The sequence below is a fragment of the Gobio gobio genome (genome assembly GCF_949357685.1).
Source record: "Gobio gobio genome assembly, chromosome: 6".
Lineage (NCBI taxonomy): Eukaryota > Metazoa > Chordata > Actinopteri > Cypriniformes > Gobionidae > Gobio > Gobio gobio.
In genome coordinates, this window is record NC_137102.1 from 6,024,712 (window position 1) to 6,044,447 (window position 19,736).

Sequence of the window (19,736 nt, forward strand, 5' to 3'; positions counted from 1 at the left end):
GGAGTGAGGATGTGTGTGTGACAGCAGGAGTGAGGATGTGTGTGTGACAGCAGGAGTGAGGACGTGTGTGTGACAGCAGGAGTGAGGATGTGTGTGTGACAGCAGGAGTGAGGATGTGTGTGTGACAGCAGGAGTGAGGATGTGTGTGTGACAGCAGGAGTGAGGACGTGTGTGTGTGTGACAGCAGGAGTGAGGACGTGTGTGTGTGTGTGACAGCAGGAGAGAGGACGTGTGTGTGTGACAGCAGGAGTGAGGACGTGTGTGTGACAGCAGGAGTGAGGATGTGTGTGTGACAGCAGGAGTGAGGACGTGTGTGTGTGTGACAGCAGGAGAGAGGACGTGTGTGTGTGTGACAGCAGGAGAGAGGACGTGTGTGTGACAGCAGGAGTGAGGACGTGTGTGTGACAGCAGGAGTGAGGACGTGTGTGTGACAGCAGGAGTGAGGACGTGTGTGTGACAGCAGGAGTGAGGACGTGTGTGTGACAGCAGGAGTGAGTATGTGTGTGTGACAGCAGGAGTGAGGACGTGTGTGTGACAGCAGGAGTGAGGATGTGTGTGTGACAGCAGGAATGAGGACGTGTGTGTGACAGCAGGAGTGAGGACGTGTGTGTGACAGCAGGAGTGAGGACGTGTGTGTGACAGCAGGAGTGAGGACGAGTGTGTGACAGCAGGAGTGAGGACGTGTGTGTGACAGCAGGAGTGAGGACGTGTGTGTGTGACAGCAGGAGTGAGGACGTGTGTGTGACAGCAGGAGTGAGGACGTGTGTGTGACAGCAGGAGTGAGGCCGTGTGTGTGACAGCAGGAGTGAGAACGTGTGTGTGACAGCAGGAGTGAGGATGTGTGTGTGACAGCAGGAGTGAGGACGAGTGTGTGACAGCAGGAGTGAGGACGAGTGTGTGACAGCAGGAGTGAGGACGTGTGTGTGACAGCAGGAGTGAGGACGTGTGTGTGACAGCAGGAGTGAGGATGTGTGTGTGACAGCAGGAGTGAGGACGAGTGTGTGACAGCAGGAGTGAGGACGTGTGTGTGACAGCAGGAGTGAGGACGTGTGTGTGACAGCAGGAGTGATGACAGCAGGAGTGAGGACGTGTGTGTGACAGCAGGAGTGAGGACGTGTGTGTGACAGCAGGAGTGAGGACGTGTGTGTGACAGCAGGAGTGAGGACGTGTGTGTGACAGCAGGAGTGAGGATGTGTGTGTGACAGCAGGAGTGAGGACGAGTGTGTGACAGCAGGAGTGAGGACGTGTGTGTGACAGCAGGAGTGAGGACGTGTGTGTGACAGCAGGAGTGATGACAGCAGGAGTGAGGACGTGTGTGTGACAGCAGGAGTGAGGACGTGTGTGTGACAGCAGGAGTGAGGACGTGTGTGTGACAGCAGGAGTGAGGACGTGTGTGTGACAGCAGGAGTGAGGATGTGTGTGTGACAGCAGGAGTGAGGACGTGTGTGTGACAGCAGGAGTGAGGATGTGTGTGTGACAGCAGGAGTGAGGACAGCAGGAGTGAGGACGTGTGTGTGACAGCAGGAGTGAGGATTTGTGTGTGACAGCAGGAGTGAGGACGTGTGTGTGACAGCAGGAGTGAGGACGTGTGTGTGACAGCAGGAGTGAGGACGTGTGTGTGACAGCAGGAGTGAGGACGTGTGTGTGACAGCAGGAGTGAGGATGTGTGTGTGACAGCAGGAGTGAGGACGTGTGTGTGACAGCAGGAGTGAGGATGTGTGTGTGACAGCAGGAGTGAGGACGTGTGTGTGACAGCAGGAGTGAGGATGTGTGTGTGACAGCAGGAGTGAGGACGTGTGTGTGACAGCAGGAGTGAGGATGTGTGTGTGACAGCAGGAGTGAGGATGTGTGTGTGACAGCAGGAGTGAGGATGTGTGTGTGACAGCAGGAGTGAGGACGTGTGTGTGACAGCAGGAGTGAGGACGTGTGTGTGACAGCAGGAGTGAGGACGTGTGTGTGACAGCAGGAGTGAGGACGTGTGTGTGACAGCAGGAGTGAGGACGTGTGTGTGACAGCAGGAGTGAGGACGTGTGTGTGACAGCAGGAGTGAGGACGTGTGTGTGACAGCAGGAGTGAGGACGTGTGTGTGACAGCAGGAGTGAGGACGTGTGTGTGAGCTCTGCTTCCACCGTTCACTAAACAATGGAAACAGAAGAGTTACATTTATACGCGCAGCCTCATATTCTGTGTGAAGCAGGGCAGGAACATGCCGGCCAAGGGAGTTTTTAGGGTTTATTTAACCCTAAAACAATGATAAAACAATGAATAGTAAGTTCTGTCATATTTTTCAATTACTTATCAATTCAGTATCGGTATTGAGGTGTTTTAGTCTGGTATCGTTTCAAAGTCATAATTTTGGTATTGTGACAACACTATTCTATATAAAAAGTATTTGCTGATATTCTCTTTTTTTTGTTATGTTGATTTACAAATTTGTACCTTTTTAAATTTTTACTCTTTTAGTTTCACTTTTTGTCAAGGGCTTGTTTACATTTATACTTTTTTTTAGTACACTACTGAATGCCAAAGTTGCAAGTTAAATTAAATGTTTTTAAGTAAAATTGTTGAAATTGTGATAAATTAGTCGATAGATTAATCGATAAATTAGTCGATAGATTAATCGATATAAAAATAGGCTATATATTTCAGTTATAGGCCCCGTCCACACGAAGCAAGAGCTTTCCCTATCCAATCTTTTTTTCCTCGTTTCAAGAAATATCTGCGTTCACACGAGAGCACTGAAACCGACTCAGAGCGATGTAGTATACATGCCAGGCCAGTATGTGGCGCTGTAATTCTGCCACAGAAATACACTAAAAACAGAGAAGAAGAGTTGTGGCTAGAAGGGGTACAGCAATGGTAGGAAATGAGACAAAATATCACCATAAAATAACAATAAATAAATGTGCTACTTACCAGATGTGTTTTATTAAAGGGTTAGTTCACCCAAAAATGAAAATTCTGTCATTAATTACTCACCCTCATGTCGTTGGACACCCGTCAGACCTCCGTTCATCTTCAGAACACAAATGAAGATATTTTAGTTGAAATCTGATGGCTCTGAAAGGCCTCCATTGGCTCAATGGCACGGTTCACTCTCAAGACCCTTAAAAGGCACTAAAGACGTCGTTACAAAGTCCATCTCACTACAGTGGTTCTACAATAACTTTATGAATCGGCGAGAAGTTTTTGTGGGCAAAAAAACCCTAAATAACGACTTATATTGTGATGACGATTTCAAAACACGGCATCACGAAGCTTCAAAGCGTTATGAATCAATCTAAAATAAGTTTTAATATATTTTGGTAACACTTTAGAATAATGGTCATTAGTTAACATTAGTTAATTAGTTAACATTAACTAATAATGAACTGCACTTATAAAGCGTTTATTAATCTTTGTTAATGTTAATTTCAACATTTACTAATGCATTATTAAAATCTTGTTAACATTAGTTAATGCACTGTGAACTAACCATGAACAGCTGGATTTATATTAACTAACGGTAACAAAGATGAACAAATACAGTAACAAATGTATTGCTCATGGTTAGTTCATGTTAGTTAATACATTAACTAATGACCATTATTCTAAAGTGTTACCTAAATTTTCAATTCAAATTTAATTAATTCCATGGCAATGCTGACTTTTCAGTGGCCATTATTACTCCAGTCTTCAGTGTCATAAATCAGTCTAATATGCTGATTTGTTGCTTAATAAACCTTTTATATTATTATCAATGTTGAAAATAGTTGTGCTGCCTAAATGTGGAATCTGATTTGTTCAGAACATTCATAATAATATATTTTGTAAATGTATGTATTTACATAGTACTGTACATCTGTTAAAAATTGTAACGTATTTAACATGCATGTTATGCTAATGCAATGGTCTGTTTGGTGTACATCAAAAAATTAGGCCGTTTATAATAGTTTCAGTCAGCTCATAAATTGATGGCATCAAACACGCTGCAGATCGAAGTGCCTTGTTTTCAGTTTCATTAGTGGGGCGATGAATGACCGATGGGAATACCAGGATTTCTGCTCATCTCAATTCTGAGAGGGCTTTACCACAAGAATGCAGAGCAGCATGTTTGTATCTTTCATGTCATGTCATGTAATGTGTTCATCTCCGCCCCCAGACCCCTGGGTAGGGTGCCCTCCGGCCGCTCTTGAGTGACACTGGCACTTTAGCTTACAAGGATTGCTTGTTTTCACATCTGGAACATCTGGAATGGGTCTCTCTCCAGCTAAGTGTGTTACACAAACCATTTTGTTCCAAAATTACAGCCGAGCACAGACATGAGTGTCTCCTGTATGTCAGTTAAAACCATTGCCCTGTGGCGTCGGGTCACCTTTGTCCATCAAAAGGTAGTCTTTGTACCCAGAGAAGGTGTTTAGTCCTGTCTAGGGGGCCCAGAATGCATCTGGGGTTAGTATGCTGAATTGAAGCACCATTCATGATGATAATTGTATATCTGAAAAGCTGTACATGGATATAAAGCTCCGATTCATCCAGGTTATGCATGCAGAGCCATTCACATCTTAATCCTCAGAGATGTTTAAAAGGATGTAGAAGAGAAAATTGAGCTTTCACCGTTAGGTTTTCCGACATGAAAGTAGTTCCACAGAACAACTTATTAGATTTCATACATTATGCAGGAAGAGGCAATACCGCTGGAAGCGTATCGGTGACAGACGCAGGTTAGGGGATGAAAGGGCAGGAAATGAAGATTGTGATGTTTGTTTTCATTGGAAAAGCTGTTACGTGGGTTTATGTCAGAAAGGATTCCTGTGTGAGATGATATCAGCTGTTTTTTTGGGCACAGTGTACCATGTTTTTTTTTTGTGTGTATTTTATGTTTACAACAACTGATTATCAAAACAGACCAGAAACCCAGAACTTAACACCACAACTACATTTTGACTGGTTTATATTAGTTGTTGGCAGTGTTGGGGGCAACACATTACAAGTAACTTGAGTTATGTAATCAGATTACTTTTTCAAGTAAGGCCACGTGTCCACCAAAGCTTTTTTAGCCAGCAGGTTGGTCGGTGTTGTATTTGTCCCGCCCCTCCTTCACTGTGCTTAGTAGGCTGGGTGAAAAGTTACAGTGATAGGACCGCTGTGTTTTACTCAAAATTGAACATTCTTCAACTCTCTGCAACCGGTAAAAAACGTCTAGCGCTCAGCGCCTCTTTACGCTCATGCCGTTCTAAAATCGTGTGAAAAAACGCTTTGGTGGACACACAGCCTTACTAGTAAAGGAACCAGGGTTCCCACGCTTCTTGAAAGTTCATGAATTTCAGACACATGGATTCAAGGCCTGGAAAGTGCTTGAAAACAAACATAGGTCTTTGAAAGTGCTTGAATTAAGCATGAACTGCGTTTTGTTAGAGTAGCATGTGCTATTACAAACATTGGCCTTCATGAGCTGCCAAAGCCAGAACAAAACAGCATTACGGGAGGAAGATATTCCTATATATTTCTGCTGTTCCATAAGCGCCATCTACTGTCTAAAGCCCTATTGGGACGGTAATTGTTTCTGGTGGGGTCATACGGTATTTTCATCATTGACAGGGGCTAGTCTGTGATTTTATTGCCGTGTGAATCCAGAATGTCTGTGTTTTGCTCCCACCACCCGCGTAAAAATCCCCGGCCGAATTACCTCCCGTTTTAGACAAACACAGAGGACGTGTGGTGATTTAATTGCCGTCCGAATCCACATCTCTGAGTTTTCAAGATGAGATCACTTCAAAATTCACTGTTTATATCCTTTTTGATCACTGCAGGCCACCGTACGATTGCGCTTTGCTGTAATTTGGATGCATTTTAAAGATCTAAACATGACTGAAATACTGGCAAGTATTTACAAGAGGAATATATTTCATCACCGATCAAAAAATAAAAAGAAGAAAAGCACGTAAACATTTGAATTGGGCCGTTATTACGACAGCGATTATATATGTTAAATATAATATGTGCAGGTCTTAAAAGCCTTCAAATTGATTTTTAAAAAGGTACATGTACAGGTGATTTAATAAATAATTTTGCATATTTTTAATGCCGCTCGCTCGCTCTTGTACACCAGCCTCTTTCCTCATTGGAAATTGTATTTTAGTCGTCAGCATATGCTTTAGCGTTACTGCATTAACTATAGACACAGGTGCAGTAGGTATTTGATATATTGGCAGTAACACACCCACCTTTATCGTATTTATTGTGCTTGATTTAAAATAAAAAAGGTGCTTTAAAAAGTGCATGAAAGAGTGGGAACCCTGAGTAACGCATTATTTAAAATTTACAATAAAATATCCTAAGTTACTTTTGCAAATAACTCACGCAAGTTACTTTGTTTTCCCATTTATTGACTGACAGCTCTCTTGTCCCTGTGTTGAGAAAACGTGAGTGCAGAGGCGTTGTGTGTAAACATGATGGTTATTGTAGTTCTAGACTAATGTGAGCGTACTTATTTCACTTCCACACAAAAAACATTCAGTGTTCCTCAAAATGAATAAAAACTGTGTTTAGTGAATTATTCATTACAGTGTGTGCTTTACTTTAAAACACATTTTGGTGACGTACCGGAGTCGTACATTAAGCACATCGGTAATATTGATGCACAAAGAACGTGTGTGTGTGTGTGTGTGTGTGTGTGTGTGTGTGTGTGTGTGTGTGTGTGTGTGTGTGTGTGTGTGTGTGTGTGTGTGTGTGTGTGTGTGTGTGTGTGTGTGTGTGTGTGTGTGTGTGTGTGTGTGTGTGTGTGTGTGTGTGTGTGTGTGTGTGTGTGTGTGTGTGTGTGTGTGTGTGTGTGTGTGTGTGTGTGTGTGTGTGTGTGTGTGTGTGTGTGTGTGTGTGTGTGTGTGTGTGTGTGTGTGTGTGTGTGTGTGTGTGTGTGTGTGTGTGTGTGTGTGTGTGGGGACTGGTAATCCCTACGTTATGGGGACAAAATGTCCCCACAAAGATGTCAATATCCAAAATCCTCATCCTTGTGGGGACATTTTTAGGTCCCCATGAGGAAAACATCTTATAAATCAGACTTAGTGATGTTTTTTGAAAATGAAAAAATGCAGAATGTCTCCTGTGATGGGTAGGTTTAGGGGCAGGGGCAGTGTGTGTGTGTGTGTGTGTGTGTCTGCAAGCTCTCAATCACTGATCTCTGCATTCATGTACAGACACATCTCAGTACATTTGCGTTGTTTCCACACACACTCCGGAAGGATAATGTTTGATTTATCATGTGTACGTTGTTGTGTTTAGTAATCGTAGGTTTATGCCGTCAAAGTTTTTTGCGTCTCCGTGCGGTCCTGTTCGGTATCGCAGCTTGACTCGTCTAAAATGAAAACAATCTCGTTGTTGTTGCTCTGTACACTACAAAAGTGTGATTAATCGTGATTTAAAAATTTAAATCGATTGACAGCCCTAGTTTTTATTCATTTAATCTCACTTTATTGACCCAATGTCTTGCTGCTGACCTTCAAGGATTCAGTTAAACTTTGAGCAAAAATGACTTTAGATTTTTTTGTTTTTATTGCTTAAGTAAGAGTGTTAAACTTTTTTTCTCCTGCGTCCTATTCTTCCGTTATCCAGATTGAAAGAGCTGAAAGGTTTGTTTTGTGCGGCCCTTGACTGTACATGTGTGAATTTGCATTTCCTTCAGCCTGAGGCTTATTATTTAAATTTTGGTGTGAAAGGGTCTTTACATTTACCCAAAAATATAACTTTTTTTGTCATGATAAATACAACAAGCCCAGCCCAGGTGGGAAAAAAGTATCGCAAAAGTAATGTAACGGATTACTTTTCTTAAAGTAGTACAATTAGTTACTTTTTAAGGGAGTAACGCAATATTGTAATGCATTTCTTTTCAAAGTAACTTTCCCCAACACTGGTTAATTTTCAATGGCAAAAGTAGACCATAATTATTGCATAAATATTAAAAAATACCATCAAATCATCTCAAAATACAAAATTAAAAAGAAAAAATATTATTGAAGAAAAATAAATTGCATTGGTTTTACTGGGGTGGAGGAAGTTAAAATTTTAGGTGTGCGGTCACTTATGACCGGGAAGACGACCAATGCAACCCCTAAACGAAGAGCACCAGAGGGTTAAAATAAACTGTTCATAAGAGTCATTCAATGGGAATCGGATTACACTGGTTTCACTGTATGTTTTGATTCATTGACTCATAAGAGCCATGTGTTACTTAACTTAATGTTTCAGATTCAGTGTACTGGTTCTGAATAAATTAAATAGTCTTAAACTTTGGGCATGCTAAAGTAGACCTCATGTCAACAACCCATATGCATACAAACATCAATGGCTAATAGATCATAATTTGATAAATCCTAGTAACATTACATACACGTCACTGGAGCAAACTGAGGTACAATACTTATCCATGGTCAGCTGCCTTTGATTGCCCATAATTTTGAGTCGCCATCTGGATTCTCTGGCTCTCAGAGGACCTGGAAGGTTTTTTTTTGTTTGTTTTCAAAGACATTCCTTGTCTGTTTGTGCGGCATCTAGGGAATTAATTAAGTCCAAATGTAATTGGACATGTTTTTAGTGTCCTTGTGTTCTCTGCCTTACATAACCCAGCGTTTCTGTGCTCCGCCATTATCAGTAAAAGTGTCTTAAAACTTTTATCAGTCGGTCCTTTGAATGGTCACTATTTAACCTCTGGAACACAATGGCGATTGACAGTCAGTGCGCTTGAAATACCAAAATAAACCTTCATAGATGGAGACTTTTTGGGATATTCAAATCAATCATGCACATTATTTGTGCTTGAATTTCTATTAGCATAGGAAACATTATTATGACTCATGCACAGCTTATTCTACTCTTATGTTATTGTCCCTGAATGCCCTGACAAATGGAAAAGCATGCCAAACAGTATTATCAATTTTCAATCTGAGATGCTGTTAAATCTATCCAAGGCCTTTTAGAGGGCAGCTGGATCTCAGCGTGACTGGATCATGTTGTGTCTGTCTCTAAAAACACATAGCTTGTGTTCAATGATCAGCAGGAGGGGAGCAAATTCAGGCTATAAATATAGAAAATCAAAATATGGAAACGCCGGACGGTTTGTTTTCCTTTAGACAGTTGTGATAATACTAGTTCTGTCCAAAAAAAAAAGAAAAGGGGGAGCTCTTCTGTATTGTGAGCTTCATTTACAGCATTACAAAGACCAAGAATTTACAGGCCATTCAAAGTCTGTGTTTTCATTCTCGCTCCTCGCAGCCCAAACCACAACGTGCACCATGGGAGAGTTGTGGAACGGGGGGGCGTGTCCTTCTTCACAGAAGTACTAATTTCCTGTACTAACAATACCAAGAAGTTGATGCAAAAATATCACATTTGCAAACACTGTAGAAAGTTGTGCAAGATGAAGTAAACATTGCAGATATCTCTAGCTAAATGGTACTTTGTATGAACATGGCAGCACTAAAACTCTCCCTGTCCCTTTTATTTTCTCCTTTTTTTTCTTCTCTGGTTTAGGTCAGTCAGGGAAATGTCCCAGGCATTGAGAGTGCGTACTTGGCCATGGACACTGAAGAGGGGGTGGAGGTGGTGTGGAACGAAGTGCAGTTTTCAGACAAGAAGGTTTTCAAGTCCTTTGAGGTAGGAGCACGCTTGTTTTCCAACATCAATATTCTGGGTGGGAGACTTGGCGTGCTGAACCACAAACATCTGTGAAATGTTACTGTATCGGAGCGTCATCATTCTGGAATGGCCGTACAGTGACAGACATAATGCTTGAAATAAAGTAAAACCAAGTGCTTTGTGTTATGCAGGAGCGGATTCGAGAGATGTTTGAGAACCTAATGCAGGTGGAGCATCCGAACATCGTAAAGTTTCACAAGTACTGGCTGGACATGAGAGAGAGCAGAGCGAGGGTGAGACATAAAACACACCTGATAAAAACAAACGCCGAGGTGAACTTTGCCCTAAATTCAGACATTGACGTTTGCTTTCTTCTCGTGCCACACAGGTGATTTTTATCACTGAATACATGTCCTCTGGAAGTCTCAAGCAGTTTTTGAAGAAGACTAAGAAAAACCACAAAACTATGAATGTGAAGGTGAGACGTTTCATCGATCATTGAAAGTGAAAACCCTTCTTGCAGAAAAGCTGGAGGACAACACCACCTGCTGGCAGAAATATGACAAAATCTTAACACACTGGTACTTTCTGTGTGTCTCAGGCATGGAAGCGCTGGTGCACGCAGATACTTTCTGCACTCAGGTAGGACTTTGAGAACTCATTGTTATCTCCTGAAGTCATCTGCTAATTTGCTGTTAAAGCTGAAGTGTGCGGGGAAACTAAAAATATTTTCTCAGCTTAAAGGAACACGCCACTATTTTTGAAAATAGGCTCATTTTCCGACTCCCCTAGAGTTAGACAGATGAGTTTTACCGTTTTTGAATCCATTCAGCCGATCTCTGGGTCTGGCGGTAGCACTTTTAGCATAGCTTAGCATAGATCATTGAATCTGATTAGACCGTTAGCTAGTGTTGTAGTACTCGAGACCGGTCTTAAGACCATTTTTTGATGGTCTTGGTCTCGTCTCGGTCTTGACTGCATTTCTCCTCGGTCTTGTCATTTTATCTCAAGACCACAACTGCTGGGATATCACTTATCATTCTATTCACTTATCATTCTATTCATCATTCTATTCATTGTCTGTCTGTCTAATTTATTTTAAAAAAAATAAAAAAATAAAAAAAAACTTTGTTCTGTGCTAGACTAACTGAGACTTGTTACAGCACTTGCATATTGCTGATATTGTTGCCCTTCGACTGCTCTAGCTGCTTCTATTGCCCTCATTTGTAAGTCGCTTTGGATAAAAGCGTCTGCTAAATGACTAAATGTAAATGTAATGTAAATGTATATCACTAAGTTCATCTTCGGAACACAAATGAAGATATTTTAGTTGAAATCCGATGGCTCAGAAAGGCCTCCATTGGCACAATGCACTTTACACAACTACAGAAGAGTCAAGTTTTAAATAGGAAAAATATTGAAACTCTTTGGTCATTTTTGAGCGAGATGCTAACGGTCTAATCAGATTCAATGATCTATGCTAAGCTATGCTAAAAGTGCTACCGCCAGACCCGGAGATCGGCTGAATGAAAACGGTAAAACTCAACTGTTTAACTCTAGGGGAGACGGAAAATGAGCCTATTTTCAAAAATAGAGGAGTGTTCCTTTAATATACAGATTGATTTGTACAAAAGTGTCAACACTGTGGCTCTGTGGCTATCAAAACATTGCTTTGTTTGTTTGAGCTTCTTGACCATCCCAGCATAGCAACACTGACTCAACCAATGGTGCAAGTTTGGGGGCGGGGCTGTCTGTTTATTTGACCAATGGAAGAAATTGCACACTTCAGCTTTTAAACTAATAGTTTCTTCTCTTATAATTTTATTAGAAATTAAAAAAAATAAAATTATATATATATATATTAGGGCTGTCAAAAGATTAATCGCATCCAAAATAAAAGTTTGTGTTTATATAATATATGTGTGTGTACTCTGTTAATTATTATTTATATATAAATACACACACATTCATGTATATTTAAGAAATATTTGCATGTATATACTGTATATACATTTATATAATCTATAATATATATAAATATAAATTTATTTTTACATTTTTTTCTTAAATATATACATGCTTGTGTGTGTATTTATATATAAATAATAATTAACTAATTTGTGTGAGTACACACACATATATTATGTAAACACAAACTTTTATTTTGGATGCGATTAATCGCGATTAATCTTTTGACAGCCCTAATATATATATATATACTTTTGTTATATATTAAAATAAAATATAATTTTTAAAACATTCAATACGTTTTGCTACTTTAAACTTTTTTTTCTCTTATTATAATTCATTGTTGTGACTATAAATAAATATACATTTTATACATAATGTATATGTTCATTTGCACGTTTTTAAACATTCATGTTTTTTTCAGTGTGGGTGATTTGTGGGTACAAGTACTGATGTTTCATCCTTTCGTTCTTTAGTTACTTGCATTCATGTGGTCCGCCCATTATCCACGGTAACTTGACCTGTGACACCATCTTTATCCAGCACAACGGCCTCATAAAGATCGGCTCAGGTTCAACACTAGTCTTTTAATCCTTTTTATTTAAGCTCAAAATGATATGACTTTTGATCATCTCTAACATAGAATATCTGTTTATGTCTCTTCTTTGTTTCACAGTTTGGCACAGGCTGTTTGTAAATGGTAAGTCCACTCTGAGCTCCATATGCCATGTGCACTGGAATGTGCTTATCTCGTCAGAACCAAAACACAGGCCATACTTAGACTGTTTCTTTTCCTTCCTTCCTAAAACAATGTTTTGCGTATATTGGCCCAGAATCCTGGCAGTTATGTAATGTGCTGTAACATTTCTTGTCAGCTTTGACAATCCAAGACATAAATATAGAAAATAAGACCCACGTCCCCCTTCAGAGTATTTGTGTTGGACTCTAGCCCATGTGCTGGAGATTTTATCTATGTATTTTACTGGCAAAAATTCTTCCATCCATATAATGTTATAAATAGAGTTTGATTGTAATGTTGTGTGTGTCTCTCCTTTTCCCCTTAGTATTTGCTGAGGCGATTCATGGGAATGTACATCAACATCGAGATGAAATGCGAAACCAGCATTTTTTTGCTCCGGAGTATGGAAGTGAGTATCTGATGCCTTTAACTTTTTTACACCTTTCGCAGTCAGACCATATTTTTTTTTAACCCTGAACATAATCAGAAAGTTTTAAGATTTTTTTTTTTCCAACAAAGTTTGATCAAGCATAACATTATGACCGGTGAAGTGAATAACACTGATGATCTCTTCATCACCTGTTAGTGGGTGTGATATATTAGGCAGCAAGTGAACATTTTGTCCTCAAAGTTGATGTGTTAGAAGCAGGAAAAATGGGTAAGCGTAAGGATTTGAGCGAGTTTGACAAGGGCCAAATTGTGACGGCTAGACGACTGGGTCAGAGCATCTCCAAAACTGCAGCTCTTGTGGGGTGTTCCCGGTCTGCAGGGGTCAGTCTCTATCAAAAGGAAGGAAGGAACAGTGGAGAACCGGCGACAGGCTCATGGGCGGCCAAGGCTCATTGATGCACGTGGGGAGCGAAGGCTGGCCCGTGTGGTCCGATCAAACAGACGAGCTACTGGAGCTCAAATTTCTCAGGAAGTTAATGCTGGTTCTGATAGAAAGGTGTCAGAATTCACAAAGCATCTCAGTTTGTTGCGTATGGGTCTCCCCCTCTTACAGGACTCAATGATATGCTGCTAACACAATGTTAGGAAGGTGGTCATAATGTTATGCCTTATCGGTGTGTGTGTGTATGTGTGTGTGTGTATATATATACATATATATATATATATATATATATATATATATATATATATATATATATATATATACATATATATATATATATATATATATATATATATATATATATATATATATATATATATATATACATACATACATACATACATACATACATACATACATACATACATACATACATACATACATACATACATACATACATACATACATACATACATACATACATACATACATACATACATACATACATACATACACACACACACACACACACACACACACACACACACACACACACACACACACACACACACACACACACACACACACACACACACACACACACACACACACACACACACACACACACACACACACACACACACACACACACACACACACACACACACACACACACACACACACACACACACATATATGTGTATATGTATATGTATGTATCTATCATAATGTTATGCTTGATATATATATATATGTGTGTGTGTGCGTGTATTCACTTTTAGACATCACTGAATGTAAAAGGTTTTATAACATTTCTCTCTTTTCTTCTTCTCCAGTTGCTGAAGATGACTATGCCATAGATATATTTTCATTCGGTATCTGTGCCTTGGAGGTCTGAAAATTACAATGCAAAATAACAAAAAATTCTACTTTTTGTTTATCAACATTGAAGTATGACCTTTAATTTTGTATTCCACATGCACCTTTAGATGGCAGTATTGGAAATCCAGGCCAATGGAGACGCTGCAGTTTCGAAAGAGGCTGTTGATCACGCTGGACAGTCACTCGAGGACCCTCTCATGAGGGTAAAAGACTTTAAGCCCATGTTTATAACTAAAACTGCTCTGCTTAATTCTTTTTGTTCAATCGAATGCCTTCATCTCTTCACACTGACAGGAATTCATCCAGTCGTGTGTACGCACAGAAGCCAAGTCGAGACCCACGGCTCATGACCTGCTGTTCCACAGAGTGTTATTCGAGGTCCACTCCTTAAAACTGCTTGCTGCGCATTGCTTTATCAATAACCAGTGTAAGTGGAACACGGAAAACAGTGTTGCTCATGCCTTCCTGATACCACAGAGTAATAATGCTTTCATTGTGGATGGCCCAATCATCCAAAAGGAAATTGTTGTTCCAGTCCTCTTTGGTTTTAGGGCGTTTTCACACCTGAAAGTCCGCACCAAGGTCCGAACCGAAGTTCATGTTTTGATACATTTCATACATTCGGTTAGTTTTGGTTTGGTTTCACATTGCAATTATGTGAGCGCACTAAAGAACTGTACATGACACACTTGCGTCCACTCGTCTTCATCTATGTGGGCGGCATCTGGACATTGATTGGTTTGTAAACGGACGAGCGTCTGACGTCAGCGTCTTTGACAAGCATGAATGAACGGACGCATATCGTTGCCACTATTGAACAGTGCGCATTGCTGGACTATTTTTTTATTCGTTATGTTTAAAAGTGGAAATTTCAAGCTTTATATACACATATTTCTCATGTTTGTGAGACGAGTAGCTGCTGAGCTTCGGTTTATTTGAGACGCGCTCCAGTTCATGTGCAAAGCATGTGATCGCTCCCGCGATTATCGTCTGCTATAGACTATTTGCTTCTTATTTATTAAATCCAGGCAATTATCTGATTAAACGTTGATTAAAATTAAGATGCAATTTATACAAAACGAAATTCACATTAAAAAAAGGCAAAATCATGCAAAATTTCTTTCAAAATCATTTCTGACCTTCTGTCTTCTGACATATTGTGCATCTTTTCACTTTTCATAATCAATGTAGCCTAGATGAAGTTTAAGAATAACATTATAATATTTAAACATAAACAGGAACTTCCTGTAAATAGTCTGAAAGTCCGAACCATACAGAAAATGCTTTCACACTAGAAACGAACCAAACTTTTGTTCAGTTTGATCAGGAGCGGTAATACCTCTTTTCGTCTGACCAAATTTCGTCTGTTTGGAGGTTTCACACTTGTTATTTTGATTCGGACCAAACTGAAAAGTCCAAATAATGTAGGTGTGAAAACGCTTTAAGTCTTATTTGAATGTTTTCCAGATCTCCTTCCTGAGAATTGTGTGGAAGAGAAGACCAAATCTTTTGACCCTAATGGTATCATGGCGGAGATTAATCACCGTGACCGACCTGGAGTCCATCTAAAGTGGGTTTCTCAAACAAATGGTGACGTTTCTGATTCTCTTCTGTGGTTGTTTCCCACGTTTAGACGTCTTTTGCATTATTCTTTTCAAGGTATTCTCACGTCTCGCCTTTGGAACTGGACAAATTCCTTGAGGATGTGAAGTGAGTCGTGGAGAAGATCAGCTGATCTTTGATTTGGACTGTATTTGTTTCCATGCTTGAAACTTTTCCTCTTCTGCATGAACAGAAATGGCATATATCCCCTGATGAACTTTGCTTCCCATCGGCCACATCCTATCCCCCGCGCTCTTTCTTTGTCGCAGGAACAGATGGAGACTGTGAAGACCCCGACCCCAGAACCACAGGAGACTGAAACCAGAAAGGTTAGAGAAGAAGATTTAGGCTAGAAGCACCACAAATAGCGATGCTATGCCTCATGTGAAGCTGAATATGTTAGTGAATTTTGGTAAAAACAAAACAAAAAAACTATCCACGAAACAGATTTACAGCTCATTTTAAACTCTGTGTTGTTGTTTTTTAAGCTAAATATTAGCCAACAAATGTTGGCTGACTAATGGGAAGTGTGACACTGATGATGAGCAAGGGTCAATTTGAAAAAGCTGACATTTGTTTAAACATTTCCCAGAAATGGTGATCAATGCATCTCATCCATGTACAAACAGTATTTTAGTTACTTTCTATTAGTTTATGGAGTATTTTTAAGAAGCACTTAAGAGCCAAACCCTTGTTTTTCGTACAGGTTGTGCAGATCCACTGTAATCTGGAAGCAAATGAGGAAGGCACAAGGAGTCATGTGAGTTAATGTATTTTGGCTTGTAGTTTTGCTTGGCTGCTGTAAATATTGTGCATCATCTCTCCTTTCTCTCTCTGTAGCTCTCTCTCTTTTTAAAGATGGATGACAGGCTTCACCGACAACTTAGCTGTGATGTTTTGCCATGTAAGTGATCACACTCAAATGTGTTCTTGGTGCAGTTTTTTTTTTTTTTTTTAAAGAATAAATAAAAAGGAGAATATTTTTATTTTTTTTCCGCCCAGCTGACAGTCCCAAAGATTTGGCTAGTGAGTTGGTTCACCATGCTTTCATCAGTGAGGTAAGCGTAATCATTATTTATCTAAAGGCTGGAATACACTAGACTACTTTTGCTTAGATTTTTGCCTTGATTTGCATATGAGTAGCCAATAGAAAATCACGTAGTATATGATGGGCACAGACTTGATTTTTTGGCTTCAGATTATGTTTCCTTAGTATGTTTCCTTAGTACTTAGTATTTTTGTCTTGTTTTCAGTCCAAATATCTAAAAAATCTTACATTAAGAAGCATTTACTAGACAAACACAAGTTTTTTTGTCTTGTTTTGGGGGAAAATAACTCAAAATGAAGGGAGTTTTTGCTTAAAATAAGCAAAATAATCTGCCAATGGGCTAAGAAAAATAATCTTAATTCAAACAGAAAACAAAATTATTTTTCTTACCCCATTGGCAAATTATTTTGCTTATTTTAAGCAAAAACTCCCTTAATTTTGAGCTATTTTCCCCCAAAACAAGACAAAAACTTTTGCTTGTCTAGTAAATGCTTCTTAATGTAAGATATTGTAGATATTTGGACTGAAAACAAGACAGAAATACTAAGTAAGAAAAGCATTTTTTGCAGTGCATAGAGTCAGAGGTTATCAAAACAAAAAAATTATTTTCTTACTTAGTGTTTTTGCCTTCTGTCCAAATATCTAAAAATGTATTGTCTTGTTTTGGGAAAAAATAACTCCGAATTAAGTGAGTTTTTGCTTAAAATAAGCAAAATAATCTGCCAATGGGGTAAAACAAATAATCTTGTTTTCTGTTTGAATTAAGATTATTTTTCTTACCCCATTGGCAGATTATTTTGCTTTAATTTTGAGTTATTTTCCCCCAAAACAAGACACTTGCCTAGTAAATGCTTCTTGTTTTAAGAATTTGTAGCTATATTTGGACTAGAAACAAGACAAAAATACTAAGTAAGAAAAGCTATCAGAAAAGCTATCAAGCTAACAGTAAATTATTACTGTTACTATGATATGCACTGCAAACAATGCTCTTCTTACTTAGTAATTTTGTCTTGTTTCTAGTCTAAATATCTAAAACTTGTTAAATCAAGATGCATTTACTAGATAAGTAAAATGACATAATATATTTTTTCTTGTCTTCTTGAAAATAAAATCAAAGTGGTGAGTTTTTGCTTAAAGGGTAACTAAACCCCAGCTCAGCGCTAAACTCCACTCACTGGGAATATTTGAAAAATGCTGGAAAAGTGGGCCGAGCCCAGCGGAGACAGAGGGGACGAACCGAGGGCGGGACTTAGCAGAGGGCGTTCCGGATTGATTGACAGCTGTCTGACTCGCGAATCGCAACGATGGAGAATGACTGGAGTGACGCCAGTAGCGTTCTCATCATGTTATTGGGGGAAACTATTTCTGAGGGCGTGGTGAGCTCGTGCCAGGGGCGTTTGTATTGAGCCGTTGGAAGAACCATCATACGTCACGATGACCTACAACGTCCAATAGGAAAATTCAACTGCAGTAGCCACTGTTCAACCTTAAGAGGGCAGCACTTAGACAGTTTTACACCATATATTATAGAATTAAAACACTTTATACCCAAATGTCAAAATATTTACTCGAATCAATGAACAGCACTAATAAAGGCCTAGTCTTGCAGATCATTAACCAAATAAAGTTGGTTTAGGGTTTGGTTAGCCTTTAAAACAAGCAAAATTATCTGCCAGTGGGGTGAGAAAAATATCTTGTTTCTGATTGAAATCTTGTTTCTTGTTTCTGTCCCAAACAGAAATAAGATTATTTTTCTCACCCCATTGGCAGAAAATGTTGCTTGTTTTAAGCAAAAACTCACTTCATTTAGATTTTTTTTCTCCCAGAAAACAAGAAAAAATATCTAATGTCATTTTACTTATCTAGTAAATGCAACTTGATTTAAGAATTTTTAGATATTTGGAATGGAAACAAGAAAAAAGTACTAAATAAGAAGAGCATTTTTTACAGTGTAATTGGCTATTTTGAGCAGATTGTAGAAGTCATATTGTAGTGTATGACCCTTGGCTACTGAAACCGAAGCTGTCATCTATTTACTATTAAAATACAATAACAATGCAAAATTAAGTAAATTAACAGAACAGAAAAAATTAGCCTCAATATTTGACTCATCATGTATTGTCTACTGACTGTCTACCCACCTAAGAATGAGCTAGACAATCAGGCAGCTGAGATTCATCATATATCGCTTTACATGAGTGTACTGTATAAGTAGGTAAAGTTGGATGCATTAAATATCCAACTTTAAATATTTCACCAATATTATTTACATTTTGTGACGATATAAACAAGCAGATTTGCGATATAGTATATATTGCTTTACATAATTGTACTGTATGTATGCGAGTCCAGTTGGATATACTAGTTGTAAGATGCAGTTGTTGATTTGTGATGTGGTGATATGGAGGATTATGAAGCCTGTAAGGTTTTGTTTAATTTACAGCAATTTCTTGTAGTGACAAGCCTAATTATTATTTGATGATGTGTATCACTGCCATTGTTAAACGATGCATATAAATGAAAAGGTTAAAATTGCTATCATATCACCCACCCCTCAGTAAGTTAACTCGGGCATTTAAAGGGGATAGTTCACCCAAAAATGAAAATTAGCCTGTGTGTGTGTGTATAAGACATTCTTCTTTCAGATGAATACAATCGTTATTACTTTTATAATGGATGGATACACTTTTTTTGGGCTTCAAATTTTGGGCTGCCATTATGAAGCTTGGAAGAGCCAGGACATTTTTTACTGGGTTTCCGCGGGGGTCTTAAAAGTCTAGAATTTCAAAATCAAAATTTTAGGCCTTAAAAAGCCTTAAATTCGCTGAAGTATTCTGTTCTTGGTCTTAAATCATTTTAAACAGGTCTTCATTTTCCTACGTCCATGTAACGTTACCTCTAATGCTCATTGAAATCCTGCAGCACTTCAAATAGTCCAAATATAATTTGCTGTAATATGACTACAAATGAGACCAATGTGCAGCTTATATTGCAGCCAATCAGCTTTAGTGTTATTGGAGTCTCTTTCAGATTGTACCACAGACACATAAAACTGA

At 39.1% G+C, this 19,736-nt stretch overlaps 1 protein-coding gene across 4 annotated transcripts in view; it reads left to right on the forward strand.

Moving 5' to 3' along the window:
- The window catches only part of nrbp2a (nuclear receptor binding protein 2a), a 66,837-nt gene that overhangs the window by 43,112 nt on the left and 3,989 nt on the right, over positions 1-19,736 (forward strand). For all 4 annotated transcript variants that reach the window (XR_013816728.1, XR_013816729.1, XM_079819602.1 and 1 more), the window contains 16 exons: positions 9,505-9,627; positions 9,801-9,902; positions 9,998-10,087; positions 10,211-10,251; positions 12,054-12,148; positions 12,254-12,277; positions 12,642-12,725; positions 13,985-14,040; positions 14,138-14,233; positions 14,325-14,457; positions 15,498-15,600; positions 15,690-15,740; positions 15,826-15,961; positions 16,339-16,392; positions 16,473-16,536; positions 16,635-16,690. Coding sequence is in view for 2 of the 4 variants with exons in the window: in XM_079819602.1 (XP_079675728.1) it covers positions 9,505-9,627; positions 9,801-9,902; positions 9,998-10,087; positions 10,211-10,251; positions 12,054-12,148; positions 12,254-12,277; positions 12,642-12,725; positions 13,985-14,040; positions 14,138-14,233; positions 14,325-14,457; positions 15,498-15,600; positions 15,690-15,740; positions 15,826-15,961; positions 16,339-16,392; positions 16,473-16,536; positions 16,635-16,690 (1,308 nt within the window). In the remaining 2 variants the exon portion in view is untranslated. The remainder of the gene's footprint in view (positions 1-9,504; positions 9,628-9,800; positions 9,903-9,997; positions 10,088-10,210; positions 10,252-12,053; positions 12,149-12,253; positions 12,278-12,641; positions 12,726-13,984; positions 14,041-14,137; positions 14,234-14,324; positions 14,458-15,497; positions 15,601-15,689; positions 15,741-15,825; positions 15,962-16,338; positions 16,393-16,472; positions 16,537-16,634; positions 16,691-19,736) is intronic.